Source organism: Phascolarctos cinereus, unplaced genomic scaffold (genome assembly GCF_003287225.1).
Source record: "Phascolarctos cinereus isolate Bilbo 61053 unplaced genomic scaffold, phaCin_HiC Scaffold_2;HRSCAF=192, whole genome shotgun sequence".
NCBI lineage: Eukaryota > Metazoa > Chordata > Mammalia > Diprotodontia > Phascolarctidae > Phascolarctos > Phascolarctos cinereus.
Window position 1 is genome coordinate 268,503,167 of NW_027555625.1, and position 17,270 is coordinate 268,520,436.

At 42.3% G+C, this 17,270-nt stretch overlaps 2 protein-coding genes across 2 annotated transcripts in view; one reads left to right on the top strand and one right to left on the bottom strand.

Annotated features, from left to right (window-relative positions):
- Window positions 1-10,368, bottom strand: part of SLC25A25 (solute carrier family 25 member 25) — a 32,690-nt gene extending 22,322 nt beyond the window's left edge. The window contains 2 exon segments of the mRNA XM_020965550.2: window positions 9,978-10,122; window positions 10,124-10,368. Coding sequence (XP_020821209.1) covers window positions 9,978-10,122; window positions 10,124-10,215 — 237 coding nt within the window. The 5' untranslated portion in view covers window positions 10,216-10,368.
- Window positions 10,369-11,145: 777 nt separating this feature from the next.
- Window positions 11,146-15,559, top strand: NAIF1 (nuclear apoptosis inducing factor 1). The gene is made up of 2 exons (XM_020965734.2): window positions 11,146-11,900; window positions 13,100-15,559. The coding sequence occupies exons 1-2, from the start codon at window positions 11,402-11,404 to the stop codon at window positions 13,570-13,572; spliced, it is 972 nt and encodes a 323-aa protein (XP_020821393.1). The 5' UTR covers window positions 11,146-11,401; the 3' UTR covers window positions 13,573-15,559.
- The last annotated feature ends 1,711 nt before the right edge of the window (window positions 15,560-17,270 follow it).

Below are 17,270 nucleotides of genomic sequence, written 5' to 3' on the forward strand. Positions count from 1 at the left end.
CAAAGACAGCAGAATGAAATCTAACCCTAACTACCTGAATACAACTATAAAACATACCTCTAAAAGTAAATGTGCAGCCTACCGTGCACAGATTAGGTTTTTAAAAATTCTAGCTTATAAAAAATATACCAGATGTGAGTTCTCAAAAACAAAACAAGACAAAAAATCTAAGCAAGGTTAAGGAATTCATCACTAAACAATCCAACAAAGACTATTTTTTTAAAAATTTACAAGTTCTTTTACAATCTATGCTCAAAATCAGCAGTATGATATTGGGCAGACTAATGCCCCTCTCTGGGACTCAGTTTTCTCAGTAAAACTAGAGTGCTGAAATAAAGATCCTTTTCAGTTCTAGAAATCTGCCAGTACTTTGAAGATATATCAATAATGATGTACTTAGTGACTAGCCTAGTGTTTCACACATTCAGGAGACAAAGTCATAGTGGCTGATAGAGCCCAGCACCGTGGATGGCTCCATCCCACAGGACTTTTTTTGTTTTGTTTCTTTTTTTCCGGCAATTGGGGTTAAGTGATTTGCCCAGGGTCACACAGCTAGTGAGTGTCAAGTGTTTGGTCTGAGGCCAGATTTGAACTCAGGTCCTCCTGATTTCAAGGCCGGTGCTCTATCCACTGCGCCACCTAGCTGCCCCATCCCACAGGACTTGTTTTAGTCCCACAGGCAAGAATTAAGCAAATAGCTTGTTCTTATTCTTGGCAAACTAGCTTTGTGCTTCCCCAGTATTTAAATAGTTTTGTCAATTTCCTCATACTATGCACAAAGGGTTTTTTCCCCCTGTTTCAGTAAGAAATGTCATATTAAGCTCCAACAGCAAAGAAGGCTTAGGGGATAGAGGAAGGAAGGAAAGTCACTCCATTAGTCTATTGAACTGCCTCTAATGGTATCTGCTTTCTTCCCAATGCAGGCAAAGAGAACAGGAGCAGCCACCATCTCTAGTTTCCCCAATCCACCCTCTGTAGAAAATGAGCAAATGACTCATCTCATTTCCAAGCTTCCTGCAAAACCCAAGCCAAGAACTGAATGAAGATAAGAAATTTGCTCATGTTGCCTTTGCTGTTCATTTATTACTTGAAAGGAAAGTGAATATTTAAGTCTTTAATTCTTCTTTTTTTAAAAAAGGCAATGAATTATGGGGTATTTCTGACTTCTTACACAGGAATAATAATTCACCAGTCAGGTACCTTGCTCACTGTTTCTTGCCCAATATCACTGTGAACTCCTGGAAGCTTTACAGTGAGATTTCAAGGCTGGAATATTAGGCTTGCACAGGCTACTATGTTATAAATGAGCAAAATAAATTTCATGAACATTTGCTATATTTGTTATATTTCTATTTCCATAAAAGTAAGAAGGCAATATGATATAACTGAATGAGTACTAGATCAGGAGACTGGAACCCTGGGCTCTACTCTAGAGTCTGCTATTAGCTCTCAAAGTTATGCTCACTAACAGTTAAATCTTCACTTATAAAATAGGAATAATACTCACTCCATCTATCTCAGGGTTGGAGAGGTCAAATGAGATAATGTTCATAAAACACTTCGAAAACACTAAGTGCTATTTAAATGTCAATTTTAGTATAAATAGATGTGAAAGCAGTTTGTAAACTACAGTGATATATAATGTGACATCATCTGCCTAATTTCTTTTTATACAAAGTGCTTCACAGAGCTGAAGATATTTTTATCTTTATTTTATCTCCAAGGACCTTAGCTTTATTTCAGCATCCAGTCCCGTCACTACCGCCCTCCCCACCCCCCACCAAAGATTTGCCTGTCTCTCTCTCTCTGTAAGAGAGGTTTTAATGGTAATCCCAGCTCCACCACGTACTTGCTCTGTATTTATTATACACTATCAAATTTCTCATTTCTTATTTATCCCAAATTTTGCAAATTGGGATAAAATGTGAGTCTTGGGTTCACTTTTTGGCCTTACATATTTGAAAATGTTCTTTAAAATCAAGAACTTGATAAACACCAACAAACATTTCCAAACAGAAAACAGAAAAAGATTACATATAAAACCATAAAGCTCTATCACATATAGCCTGGCTTTTTTAGAGTATACATGAAATTTAACAAAGTAGTACCAACGCTGCCTTGCTAGTCTGTTCTCTTCTAGATTTTTTGATCTCTTCTACATATTTTAAACGTTTCACTGGTGTTTTTATTTCTTTTTAGCATGGCTATCACTACTCCCCCAACAAGTCTTTGTCCCTTTCTCCCTAAAAGCCCTCTCTTATACAGTTAAGCAACACAAATTCATACAATGATTGTGTCTGAAAAAAGTCCATCTCATTCTGCACATTTTGTCCATCACCTTACTGCCAAGAGGTGGGAAGCCTGCTTCAGCATGAGCTTGTGATTGACTACTGCATTAATTAGAGCTCTTAAGTCTTCCAAAAATTATAATGTAGTCATTGTACAAATTGTTCTCATGTTCATTTTGCTCAGCATCACTTAACACAAGACTTCCAGGTTTCTCTGAATCTGATCCTTTTTTTGTGGCATAATAATATTATGTTACATTCATATACCATAATTTTTTCAGTTATTCCTTAACTGATGGGAAACCACTGTTTTTAGTTCTTTGCTACAAGTGCGGCTATAAATATATTTGTATATATGGGTTCCTTCCCTCTTTCTTTGGTCTTTTTGGTGTATATTTGACGTTGCATTTTCAGAGGGACAATGACAAACTTCAACGTGTCCGGGAAGGACACCAATATAGCAACAGGTCTGGAGATCATGTCAAGGAAAAACTACTGAATTAAATGGGAATGTTTAGTCTGGAAAAAACCAAGAGGAGATAACAGAGTCCTTTAGATAGTCAGTCAAAGATTGCTATCAAGGAGAGGAGAGAAGAAACTTGTTTTATGTGATTACTGAAAACAAAACTAGGCTAATGGATAGAAGCTCTGCTTGGTCAAATGACTGTCCAGAAAGCTGTACAAAGATTTCTGTAAGGGGGTAGGGGATCAGGGCTGGACTAGATGAATTAAAACATTTCTTCCAGCTCTTAAGGTTCTAACTGCAAGTCCATCAAGCCTTGAAGAAAAGTAGAAAAGACTCCCCAAAATTACAGTTCTACCACCCACTAGCTATATGTCCTTGGACAGGCCATTTAACATTTCCTTTACCAGGAAATTGAAAAAATCAGACTAGATGGTCTTTAAATCTCTTTTGGATATTCAGTGAAGGACACAGGAGTCTAATGAGAATTAGTGAGAAGAGTCTATAGACCCTTAAGCTCAATGAGGAAAAGAGGATAAAGTTCTATAAAAACACAAACTCATTAGGAAGACATTAGGTTTGCTCTGGATCACACCCTATCACACCAGCATAATGCCCCTTGAGATCATTCCCCAGTGGTAGGGAAATAAACCTTAAGTGCTTACTATGTGCTAGATACTGTGCTAAGCATGTCATAAATATTACCTCATTTGATCCCTCAAGATTTTCAGAAACAAATACAACTTCAAGAGATTAATAACAACAACAACCACCTAACCAAAATTCAGATTCAGGCCAACTCTGATCTGAGCACTTTCTTCTCTCTCTTTTTTTGGGGAGAGGTACTTGGGGTTAAGTGACTTGCCCAGGGTCACACAGCTAGTAAGCATCTGAGGCCATATTTGAACTCAGGTCTTCCTAACTCAAGGGCTGGTGATCTATCCACTGTGCTACCTAGCTGCCCTACTTTTTTCTTTTATATCTGGTTAAGAGACCTACTAAGAATTTCTGTTGCTTAAATCATTAAAAAAAACAAGCTGATAAGTTTAATCAAAGTTAAGCCTTATTAGAAACAAAATTGTTAAATATAGTACAATCAGTTTAATAGGTGAATTCAATACTTTTCAACCAGCATTGTGTTGTTCTTGCCATTGATAGACTCTTACCTGCTAACTTAAGAAGGATCACTATTTCTTTGTAGAGAAAGGTCTGTGTCTAGGCCCAAATAAAAGACTTATAACAGCATAAAAGCAAAATTTACTTAACTGCACGAATGAAGACTGGTCTCCTCCAATTTCATGCTTGCTTTCTTGCAAGCTCTCCCATCTATTTTCCTTATACAAATGAAGAATAAAGACTTATCCAGGGAATTTCTGAAATAAGTAATTTGGCATGACATCCTTTAGCAAATCACAAGCAACCTTATAAAAAAGCAGATTAAGCATTCAGTTAGGATCTTCTTGTGGAGACAATAAAATGCTATAACACTTAAAATTACCCACTTAATTAGTCAGATCTACCATACTCATTGGCATTTCTGAGACAAGAAAGCTTTTTATGAGCCTCAAACATTTTTTTCTTAACACTGTAATAGGACAAACAAAGAAATCCTTCTTATCGGGGAGACGGTGGTGGTGGCAGAATTTTTGTTGCTGTTCAGCTCTTTCAGTTGTTCAGCTGTCAGATAACTCCTTGTGACCCCATTTTGGGGTTTTCTTGGCAAAGATACTAAAGCAGTTTGCCATTTCCTTCTCCAGATCACTTTACAGATGAGGAACCTGAGGCAAACAGCGTTAAGGGACTTGCCCAGGATCACACAGCAAATAAGTGTCTGAGGCCAGATTTAAAGTCATGAAGATGAGTCTTCCTGATTTCATGCACAGAGCTCTATCCCTGGGCCACTACCTAACTGCTCTTTGGTGGTAAAATATGGATATATAAACATTCACAAAATTTGCATCCTTCAAGTTCATTTTAAATGTACTATCTCACTTTGATGGTGAACTCAGAAAGTCTTCTATTTAACGTATACAATTAACAACTTACCTAATTCATATCAGACCAAAAAAATCCCTGGCAGATAGTTTATGGTTTAGCCACAATGGATTATTCCAAATAAAGTCCCTGTCGAGGCTTTAAATATCTATGTGAAAAATTAAAGGTAGGTAAGAAGAATTTTCTATACCCATTTTATTGATGAGGAAACTGAGGCAAAGAGAGTTTAAGTGAATCACCCAAAAGTCACAAAGCATGTTAGTAGCAGAACCAGCACTATAATCCAGATCTCTCTAGTCCAAATTCTTTCTACTACACAATGCCGGCTTTTATATTTTGAACTAATAAATCAAGTAGAATCTTTTTGAAGGCTAGGACAGCTCCCTTCTATTTCTTCTGTATCCCTAGAGCATTTAATACAGTGCTTTACATAGTAAGTTCACAGTCTATACTGATTACCTAAATTTTGTGAAGTATTTATTAAGATAGGTATCTCTGCTATACTTGGGTGAGATACCAAAGATATCAACATTGACCATTATATGAGTTCATAATCTAGTCAAAGTGAAAAAAAGGATGCACATGAAAAACAATAAGCAGGGCAGCTAAATGGCACAGTAGGTAGAGCTCCGGCCTTGGAGTCAGGAGGACCTGAGTTCAAATCTGAACTCAGACACATGACACTTACTAGCTGTGTGACCCTAGGCAAGTCACTTAACCCTGACTGCTCACCAAAAAGCAAAACAAAAAACCAATACACAGCAGCAGCAACAACAACAACAACAACAAAAAACCCAAGTGCTAGAGTGTGGTAGAAGTTATAGCGCTAAAGAACTCAGGGAGGAAGAGTGATATGGCTGGGGATGAATCAGATATTCTTCTATAAGAGGGACTGTGTTGTGGAAAACAAAGCACTAGACCTGAAGAAAGGAAGATGTGGATTCAAGGCTCGCCTCACATTGATATCTAGCACAACAAAGACAGCACTGGGCCTAGAGTCTGGAAGAACCAAGCTGGAATGTGACCTCCGACATTTACTAGCTGGGTCAACCTCAGTTTCCTCAACTATGAAACTGTAAAAACCAAACCAAACCAAACCACCACAATAACAGTACCTCCCTTCTCAGAGTTGTTGTGAAGACCAAATGTTGTGAAGTGTTTCTCACAGTGCCTGGTACACAGCAGGCATTTAACAAATGCTTGCTTCCTTCTTATCTGCTAATCACAGAATTTCTTTCTACTTCACTCTCCTCAAATATAAAATGGGAATAATGGTCAACATCTATCTCAAGGATTGCTGTGAGGATCAAATTATAGTTCATTTGACACATAAATTTGATACATTTGTACATAAAGAGCTCTTCATACTTTAAAGTACCATACAAATGCCACTTATTATATAAAAACTCAGCTGATTTGGGTTATATACTCCCCTCCTCTCATTACCAAACTTGCCCATAGTATATAATACAACATTTTTTGTAGGTTAAGCAACACTGGCTTATCATAAAGGATCTTCTGTGTCAATAGATGATTGCACCATTTATACTGCTCAAGTCAAGGAGAGGAACGGGGGCAGAATGGCTTGACGGTTCTTTGATCTATTACCAGAAATCATATAGATTTTCAAGGGACAAAGGTTTTGGTCATATCCATTTCCCCCAAAACTGCTCCTCTCCAACTTTCCTATTCTTGTTAATGATACAATCTCCCAGCTACCTCTGCTCCAAACCTCAGGGTCATCTTTTCTACTCTCTTCTTCCCACTACCTAATCCTGGTCAGTGTTCAACTTCTGAAATCTTTCAAGTCTATCCTCTTCCTCTCCACCATTACCATCCTATTCAGGTTTGATTATCTCTTCATCTGGACCATTATAATGGTCTCTTAATCTGTTTTTTCCTCCAGAACTTCCTATTAGTAGAAAGGTACTGGATTTAGAGTCAGAGGGCCTAGGACAGAATTCTGGCTCTGCCACTTACCATTTATGTGGCTGTAGGCAAGACTCATCCATAAAACAAACTGGTTGGACCATATGATCTGTAAGGTCCCGTCCAAAATCTCTACATCTGTGATCCTAAAACTGGCCTGATTAAGCATCTCAAAAAAATCCCACATCTCTGTACACTCTCCTACTCAAAAATTTTCAATAGCTCCCCACTGCCCACCAAAAAAATTGAAATTTCTTGGATAGACATTTCAAACCCTTCACAACTTAGCTCTAGTTTACTTTTCCAAAATTATACCACCTTCCCTCTCTTTATACTTCCCTGAGGCCACAAAATGCCCAGAATGTCCTTCCTTCCTCTACCCTTTCTTACTCCTTATCTCTCAGTTGAAATTCTATCCATCCTTCAAAGGCCCAATTCAAAAGCAAAACTTGCCTGCCTGTCCCAGATCTCTTCCTTTATATCTTTATTCTAACTGACTAGTCATTAATACAATGCTTTAAATGTGTTTTAAGACAAAGGTTATCAAACCATATACCAAAACAAGGCTAAAATGGGTACATGATTTAGACAATAAAGGAAGATACCATAAGCAAATTAGGCAAGCATAGAAAAGTTTACCTGTCAGATCAAGGGATAAAGGAAGAATTTATTACCAAACAAGACAAGTGTTGGTTTGGTCCAATGAAGGTGACAATTATATAGGATGATAAAATGTTAAAATTATCTTTTGATGTAGTAATTTCTCAAGATCATAATTTTTTTTTAAAGAATCTTTCTCTACACCTCATTCCCCACCTTTCACTTCCTTTTGTTCCAGAAAAGGCTCTTTGACTACATTCTCTTTCCAAAGAAATTTCTCTGGCATGCTGCCACAAGTTTATCTACCCACTTCCATTTTAAGTAATTTTCCTTTGAAAACCTCTTCTGCAACAAAGATTGGTCCCAGGGTTTATTTTTAAAGAAAACTTACCACAAGCTGCTATAATACACAGACAAGAGAGTACAGTCACGAGGCCTGGAATGATTCACTGATTCTGATAAAAGTCCTCACAACCCATTCCTATTCCAAGCCTACTTTCTTGAACAGATCATATTAAACAGCTTTCAGAAGCAGTTTGATTTACTTTTGTTTTTCACTTCTATAGGAATTTGCCCATTTCACCCCAACCCCATGATCTCTTGACTGGCTCTTTTCATCTCTGTGTGCAAGACTTCAACACAGTACTATCTCAGAACTCTAAAACTACAAGCTTTGGCATAATGGAAAAAAAAAGGCAGGGTGAGGGACTGGAGTGGAAGGAGGGATATGGCACAGGATTTCTTCTTGTTGCACAGTCAATTACAAAGCTGATATTTTCTCTAATACCTGAAAATTTGCCCAAAGGCTAATTTTAATTTTTTACTCTTAAATCCAACAAATATTTATTAAAAATCTATCATAGTACCTTGATACATAGTAAGATAAAAACATTATTCTGTGCTCTCAAGTCGATTACTGATCATTTTCAATAGCCTTCTTGCACTACAATTTAACCCATTTGTAACTGAGACTCACAAATGCTTTCAGAATATACAGCTGGTGTTAATACAAGAATAGGTTTATATATAAGATATGGGGCATGATTTTGGCTCAGTTACATCTTTCAGCTCTGGAAAAGAAAACTGATTAGAGTATACAAAGTATGTAATGTTTTTTTCACTGTTTACTCTTGGTAATTAGTTTCCAAAGAATACAGATTACAATTGATAGCAAATAAGCTATGAATCAAGAGTACATCTTGACCTTTATCATAGTAGCTATTCACAAATCCTAATTAAAAAATATAATTTACCTCCTGTCGACAAATGACTCAGGTCTACTTGTTGACAACATGAAATAGATATAGACTCACATTTACAAAGCACTTTAAACTTCATTTTTTCCCAAAAACTTCTCTGCAAGGCAGGTAGTGAAAGTATTATTATTCTCAGGAAGATATTACTAAAAGCACTAAGATTCACCAATTGATTGCACCCTTGATATAACTAGACAGTCAATGTCAGCAGGCGGGGAAAATAGCTCAATTCTATCACCTCTTTACATTAAATTGATCTTTTTTTGAAGCCATGTCTCTTGGACTAATTACTACCTCAGATTCCAGCTACAAAATTCATCCAAGCTGTTTCTAAGTATTGAAAATAGCCCTAGTTATTGAAAAAGTCATCCTGAAAAGAAGCACACCTCACCCATTTGGTTTAATTCATTTTGGTAGACCAAACATCTGGTAACAAATAATTCACTAATGGTTCTATGCATATCTAGGCCGAAAAAATTACTTCAGAAATAGGTTGTTAAAGGAATACTGTATGGACTTACTCCCTGTTGCAACCAGGGGTGACCTCACATTAAATGAAGTGAGTTTTCAAAGCGGTGCAAAAGACCTCTGGTAAAGTACCAGGCACAACTCCACTACAAAGGTAAAAGAGTAAGGAAGAATCCCATTTTCAGTACATGTAAGAGCTCTGGCTCTCAAACATTGCCCCCCTTCCCCAGCTTAAATCCCCCTGGATGATAACAGCTAACACAACATGGTGACTTCATACACTATCTCTTTACATCCTCACAACTACACCCTGAATACAAGCAAGAACTTCTCAATTTTACAATGAGGAAATCCAGGTTTAAAGAAGGACAGCATGGTGCAGCTTCAAACCTCCGCGGTGGCATGATGTCATAAGATCTGGATTCAAGTTCCCACTGTCATGGGTAAGCCATTTCTGAGCTTTAGTTTCCTCCTCCGTCTTTACCCACAGACCGCCTGTCTACCTCCATCAGTCTGGCTAAGTCTGGAGAGGTTCGCCACCAGAGGCTGGGCCAACAGATGGGGGATGCTATTTTGTTCGGCCACAGCAACTACCCAAGAGGCTACGACTTGCCATTAGTGGACGGGGCGCCCAAGATGATAAAATCGCTGCTCTTCTTTTAATCAAGGGGGGGGGTCTAGCTGGGGGTGGGGGGGCTATCACTCAGGGCTGTCTCAGAGAGTCTCTAAGGGGGTTAGAATCAAACCCCGCGAGCCCTTCCCGGGGACAGAGGAAATGCCTCAAAAGGCGCTGGGACCCGAGCCCGGCGAGCGTCTTCTGCCGGAAAGCCGACGGGAGGGCCAGCTTGCCCAGGTGCCGGCCCCCCGCCGGAAGCCCCAGTTCCGGCTGCCCGCGGCTCCCACACTCGGATTCCGGAGACAAAGGGCCCGCTCTCGCCCCTCGGGGTCCCGGCCGGCCCCAGGCCGCGGCTTCCTTACCCGGAGCTCGCCCTCAGTGCGATGCAGGCCGAGCCTCCGTAGACCCACGGCCAGATCGTTGACACAGAGGCCTCCGTCGCGGTTGACATCGAGTTCCTGGAAGAGGCTCCAGAGGCGGAGGCGGTGTTCAGGACCCCCGCACACGGCCGCCACACGGGTCCCCGGCGGACGACTGGGCGGGGGCGGCGCCGGGGGCCGGTGGAGAGGCCACACAGCGACACAGCACGTCGCTCACCATCGGGTGCTAGGCGAGGTGGAGGGGACTGGAGGGCGGGAGGGGGGACGACGGAAACGGCAGGGACCGGCGTCCCGGCCCCGGCTCGCGCGAGCCTTGAGGAACTCGCCGGCTTCTACTCAAGTGAAAAAGCGCCGGCAAGCGGGCTGGGCGGGGCCGGCCTCCGACAGGCTGTCCGCGCGCTTCCGGGAGCCCCGCCCCGCGCCAACTCACCTCCTCCCCACCCAGCCCCAGCGGCCAATCGCCAACCCCGATCCCGGCACGAGGCGGGGCCAAGGAGGAGGTGCTGGGGCGACGCCCCACCTCCGAATCTGGCCCAATAAGCGTAAGGTTTTGCAAGGGGGAGATTCAAACATCAGTGGGGTTTCCAAATTGCCTGAGCTAGGTTTTTGAAGTGGGCTTTCCTCAACAATAGGTCGAGTTCCCGTGATTAGCAAATGGATTGGCCCCAGGAAAATTCCATCTTACAGAAAGAAAAAAGAACGAAGTAGGGAGTATAGCTTCCAAGCTGGAAGCCTCTAACTTTTGAGTAACAAACATAAAAACCAATGGCAAAGAAGAATTGCGATTGTGGGAGGGACCAAAGACAAAATTGGCATGGACCTTTGCCAATAATCCCTGAAGCTGTACGAGCTTTGGTACGCTAACATCGCACTCCTCCAATAAAATGGACAAATCCAGAGAGCTGGTGGAACACCAGTGAATGAATGATAGAAAATATATCCAATAGGGAAGCAGAAAAAAAACAGGAGGCAGGGCGTACCAACTCGATCGACATGACTACTCACCAATGAACCTTCCAAGTCTAGGAATAGGGTGGCTCGTAATCATGAAGGACAGTGACGCTAGCCAATAAGAGCAGCGAACTCTGCTCCGCGTCCAACCAGCGCTCGAGGTTACCCTGGAGAAGAGCCGGCGCTTGGCCTCTGCGGGGAGGGGAGGGAAGGAGAGCTCCGCACGCCCCGGCGGAAGAGGCAGATTCAGGAAGCCATTACGCAGCTCCCTGGCGGAGGTTCGGGCGGTGGAGGCCGGGTCGTACGCACTTTGCGTAGCGCCGGAGGTTGTCAAGGGCCTGGGCCTGGGCCTAGGCCTTGGCAGTGGGCAGGAGAGGCCCATCCCCTATTGGGGGCGGCAAGCCGAGGAAGAGGAGGAGTAGCAGGGAGCTGGGGAAGGGGGCTTTGGGGAGGCCATGGCGGTACCAGCTAAGAAGAGGAAGATGAACTTCTCAGAGCGTGAGGTGGAGATCATCGTAGAGGAGCTAGAGCGCCAGAAACACCTGCTCATCAACCACTTCAACGCAGGCGTGCCCCTGGCAGCCAAGAGCGCGGCCTGGCACAACATCCTGAGGCGGGTCAACGCCGTGGCCACGTGCCGCCGGGAGCTGCCCGAGGTCAAGAAGAAGTGGTCCGACCTGAAGACCGAGGTCCGCCGCAAGGTGGCCCAGGTCCGGGCCGCCGTGGAGGGCAGTGAGCCCCCTGGAGGGCCAGAGGAGGGGGGCCCCGGTGGTCCGGGCCCGGGCCCTGGAGGCGCTGGCCCCTCCGTGGCCCCTGTCCTGCTGACCCCCATGCAGCAGCGCATCTGTAACCTGTTGGGTGAGGCCACCATCATCAGCCTGCCAGGCGCAGCTGAGATCCACCCCGTGGCCCTAGGGGCAGCCACAGCTGCGGCCACTGTCACCCTGACACAGAGTGAGTGGCCCCATACTGCCTGGAGGGCAGGAGGTCTGCGGGAAGGGTCTTTGGGAAACCATAGCATCATGGTGTGGCAAGGTTGGAAGGAACCTTAGAGCATCATTCAGGCCAACTACATAATTTTACAGAGGAGGATAAACTGGCCAGTAGAGGTTGATGTCCTGCTAAGGACAATGACCTTGGGTCAAACAGGACAGAGAATAGGATGGAAGGTCACTTAGTGGTCATTCAGTCCAACTACCCCACTTTTTATAGAAGAGGAAACAGAGGCTGGCAGAGGGAAAGCCCTGGCAGAATGTGACACACAAGGGATATGGCAGAACCGGGTCTAGAATCCCAATCTCCTGACTGTTGATCCAGAACTTCCTCCACATTTGTGAAGTCCTGAGCAGCTTGGCTGGATGCTTTTTAAGAAGAGTTGTTGATTAAAAAAAAAAAAACAAATCAAAACCAAAAACAACTTCAACACCAGCTGTTTTAAGGGCCCAGCATGGTTATTCTGTTGGTCTCTACTGCAGATGGGCACTTGTGTCTAATGACTATTCACAATGTCCATTCTTGGACCTCCATTTTCCCTTATATATCTAGAGTAAGTGTAGTAGATAGAATGATCAGGTTGGAGTCAGGAAGACTTGGGTTCAAATCTAACTTCTGACACATCCTTGAACAAGTCATTTAACCTCTCTCTTGATGACTGTTGTCTATTCTAGGAAGGGAGCAGATCTATGTGTGTTCCGTGGATGTTCCGTGGACTAATCATAAATATTGAAGCTGTAAGAGAATATATCTGTATGCCATCCTGGCCTCCCTAGATCCTTTACTCAACAACTGGTTCAACCCAGTATCCTTTACTGTATGTTTATTGAACTATCACTTCCTCATCTTGACAAATAATCATGTTGGCTCCCATAGCGGAAAAAAAAAGATGGAGGAAAGGGCACAAGAGAGGTTTAGTAAGAAGGGCTATAATAAGTCTACCTAGGATGAAGTTTGTATTTTTGCATCTTATTTTATCTCCTATTCCCATAAAAACTTTTAGTCACCTTCTAGCTTCCCCCACACTAAGGGAGTGTATTCTGTGGTCTCACCTCAAACATGTCATCCCTTACAGAGTTCTAAATTCCAGCTGGTTACCTTGGGAGCAAATGCTAATCTTTCTAGGAGACATATAACTTTTTTTTTAATCTATTTTTTAGTTCCCACTGAGACCACCTATCATACTTTGGAGGATGGAGTGGTAGAGTATTGTACAACAGAAACACCCACGACAGTGACCGCTGAGGCACCTGTGGAGATGATGGCCCACCAAGCTGATGTGTCTGTCAAGCCTCAGGCACTGAAAAGCCGTATTGCACTTAACTCAGCCAAACTCATACAGGAGCAGCGGGTCACCAACCTGCATGTAAAGGAAATTGCCCAGCATTTAGAACAACAGAATGACCTTCTGCAGATGATTCGGCGTTCACAAGAAGTACAGGCTTGTGCTCAGGAGCGCCAAGCCCAAGCAATGGAAGGCACCCAGGCAGCTCTGAGTGTCCTCATCCAGATCCTCCGTCCCATGATTAAAGATTTCCGCCGATATTTGCAAAGCAACACACCAAATCCTGCTCCACCATCTGATCCAGGTCAGGTGACCCAGAATGGACAACAAGATAGTCTTATTCAATGACATCGGGATTAATTGAACTCCTTCTTCTGTGACTGAATGGATTCTCTATTGTATTTCAGGCAGGTCCTATGGTTGTCCTTAGGATAGGATAAACTACATGGATAACTTCCTATTAGATAGGAATTCAGTGCTCTTGGTGCATAATGTATTTGAGAACTGGAGGAAGTTGGGATGTGGAAATTATTGAGCTTCTTGGAACCAGAGTTGCCTTCTCCATGAGGCCTGCTGCTGTTATCCCAAGAGCTGGAAGACTGGTTGGCCAAGGCATCTCCTTGCTGGAGGACCAGGCACAGCTGTGTGAACATTACATGACTTGGTTTCATGTCTAGAAGCTCTCCTGTGAAGGTCATAACTGGAAGTGGTACAGCCAAGAGTGAGAATCCCAGATATTGCTGGCTTGAATGATGATGATAAGGTGCTGACACTTGTACAATACCACCTTTGTGCTCTAAGAGGCAGTATCACTGGGACTGAGGCTGAAATTGTACCCTCTTCTTACTGTGCCTAGGGCCCCAAGGGAATTTAGTAATGTATTCTCCCCCAGGGCAGCAGGTTCCCTTGGTCATACCCTAGAATGTTTCCTCAGAACTCTGATGCCAGCATCTGTGACTTGAAGCTAAACTCCACCAGTGCTGCTCAGGAGGGGTTCAGTTGGAGGGGAGTGTCTCTGGCTGCCAACATGTCTTCCACAGACTCTCATCACTCCTCTGGTGCCTGTTTTTTCCCAACATCCTTTAGTTGGGTGGTATGTTTAGTTCCAGGCTTAGGTTGTGAACTAGTAATTGCTGGGGAAGATAAGCAGAGGGATAGAGGATCATTAGCTCTCAACTCTTAACCTCCAGGGATTGCCTTTAATGAGACCTGTGTTGAATTTTTGACAACTGAATGGGCTCCATCAAACGTGTCCACTTCTACACATGTGTCACAGGAACAAATTCAGGATTTTCAGAGTACAGATCTGCAGTGCAGATTCTTCCCTCTCCTTACTATTTCCTTCAACTCTCAGAAGTTAAATGCAGAGAAACTGTGTAGCAGCATCACTCTGGAGCACTTATACCCAAAATGTTAGGTTGCTCCACAGTATTGCTGTGAGATATCCAGGCTCCAGATGGGATGTCATGATTGACACTGAACATATGGGAAGAGTAGGGTGAGGTTACTGTGAAGACTAAAACTTTTGGATTCTTGGAAATTTGGCCATCTCAACCTTGCTTTAAAAAAAAATGTTCTGCATTGAGGAAATCCCTGCCTTTTGGAAAGGAGACAGTACCTTGAGATACTTAGAGTTGGACTTCATTATTCAGTCCTTTGAATCTACTCACCTTATTTTCAGGAGCCACTGTAATTTTTGAAGGTTTAATTCTAATTGAATGGCCATTTTTGGTTTAGTTTTTAAATTTTCACCTATCACTGAGGCCCTTGCAGCCACGTAAGCCCATGTCACCTTTGATGAACAAGGTTGGGCAGTATCACTGTATGTGCCTTGACCAGATGTGGCCCATGGTTGCAACCCAAGGTACTAGCCCCCAGCTTTACAAAGGGAAGATGCTGCCTCTGTGGGCACTTGCTTTTAGAATTGCTAACTTCCACTATTGCAATCAAGAGAAACACTCCCTTGCCCCCCATTCCCCAGTTCTGTTATTACTCTAACGCTGATGGCTTTTCTGCACAGCCATGCATGTAGTCCCAGTAAAGAGTTGGGCTCGCTGATGGACCTACAAGAAAAGTTTTTGAAGATATGGGTGGCTAATAGAACCCCCTAAACCCTTGGTTCCAATGGCACCAGCAGCTCCAAAAGGATTTAATTGTAGTGTCCTCTTTGAAAATTCATACACAAGAGAGCTCAGCTGGATTTTACCCATTTTTGAAGTCTGAGCCAGTATTGTGTCTGATCCAATTGACTGGGTACAAAGAAGATTTCTGGGGTCACTTGGACTAGTTCTTTCCAAGTATTTTTAATAATAAAAGCCCACTTTTTTGTACATAATGCTTCTCTGCTTATTTATTGTTCACATATAAAATAGTCATGGATTTAAAGAATGAATCTGTGAAGTTAAATTTGCTAAAACCTTGCCATCACTTTGGGGTATCACTAGAAAAGATTGCATAGAATGATGAGTAAGTTTGTATGTAATGCCCAATTCCCTGGAGTCTTTCCCCTGAACAGCTAAAGGATCTTAGAATGTAGATTTAGATCTAAAAGAAACTTTAGGGGTTCTCTAGTCCACTTGCTTTATTTTACAAATGAAGGAAATGGTGCCCAGAAAGATTAAGAGTCTCGCCTAAGACCACCCAGATTGTAATTGTCTGAGGCAGAATTTGAACATGGGTCCTCAAACTACAAGTCCAGAGCTCTTTCCATTTTACTGCATTGAAGCACCTTTATCACTGCTTATAATGAAAAAAATCAATTTTTTAGAAGTCTGAAGGTTTAATGCTAGCTATAAATAATTGTTCTTACATTGACCTGTCATTCTGGAATTCCAGCCTAGATAAAGTAGTTGTCGTCATCATCAACTAATTTCATGTTAGATGTATGCCCTTGAATTTGATGCTGATGAGATTTGATATAACCTGGAAAAAACTCTTGAGAAGTTGGTAGACTGAAGTCCTCTAGATGAGTTGCTTTTCCTCTCAATGCCTTACTGTTCCCTTGGTCTCAATATTGAAAAGTCAGATTACGGTGGAATTCCATTTAGAGAGAATATCAGCAACACCGTTTATTAAATTCAATTCAGTTAATATTTCATTTTCTTGATAGAAACATTTCTGAAAGTAGCACGTTTTCACTTTTCCTTCTTAGACTATGTTGAACATAATGGACCCTGTTGTCCTGACCTCCCCATCTTGAGTTTTCCTCTCTAGATTGCATTGGAAAACCACCCCCAAAACAAAGCTGACAATCATCAATATGTCTTGTTCACAAGGATAGTGATTGTGATGTATTTCCTCTTCTCTCCGCCCCAGCAATTTACATAGTGCCCTCCACACACTTAAAATGTTCATTGACGTTGGATGATTAAAATCACACACTAAGATAAAAGCTGGTGTATTAGGCCCAAGGAAGAAGCACTGAAGAAAGGTGAAGCTAGTGAGGGAGTTTTAACAAGTAGAACAGACTGGCCAAAGAGAAAAAATCCACCCAGTATTGTCTGTTCTACCCCCCAAAGTGCTCTGCTCATCCCCAGGCCATTCTTGCTGGAGGCGTGCCATCTTTGGCATGGTGTTTTGTTCTCTGCTGCCTGATGACTTGACCTTGCTTACCTGGAACTTCATGCTGACAAAGATAGAGTATCCAAAGAACCAGCTGCTTTTGGGTGATAAAGAATTCAGGACAGAAAACAAGACCACTGCTTCACAGATGAAAATCTCTGGGTAGATCCTCCTTTTAAAAATTGAATATAAAGAATTAAAGCAAAGGCTTCCTCACAGAAATCCAGCAAATTTTGCCCACAATAAACTGGCAATTGCTGCCTAGTAAACATGACCAGAATGGCAAGTTTCATCAAGTAATGAATGACCTCTGTGTATTATAGCTGCGTGATTGTGGTCATGTTTTCATCTAAGGAAGTAGGTAAAATAGATTAGAGCTTAGGTGGCCCTTTAGATATCTATTCCAAGTCCCTCCTTTTACAAATGAGAAAAGTGAGGCCCAAATTCAATTTAATTTAATTCACCAATTTTTAAGCTGTGTGACA

Excerpts from the sequence above, each read along its gene's own strand:
- NAIF1 (XM_020965734.2), top strand. The coding sequence starts at position 11,402 with ATGGCGGTACCAGCTAAGAAGAGGAAGATGAACTTCTCAGAGCGTGAG. Across the intron at positions 11,901-13,099 it reads CACTGTCACCCTGACACAGA|TTCCCACTGAGACCACCTAT; the intron begins GTGAGTGGCCCC and ends TCTATTTTTTAG.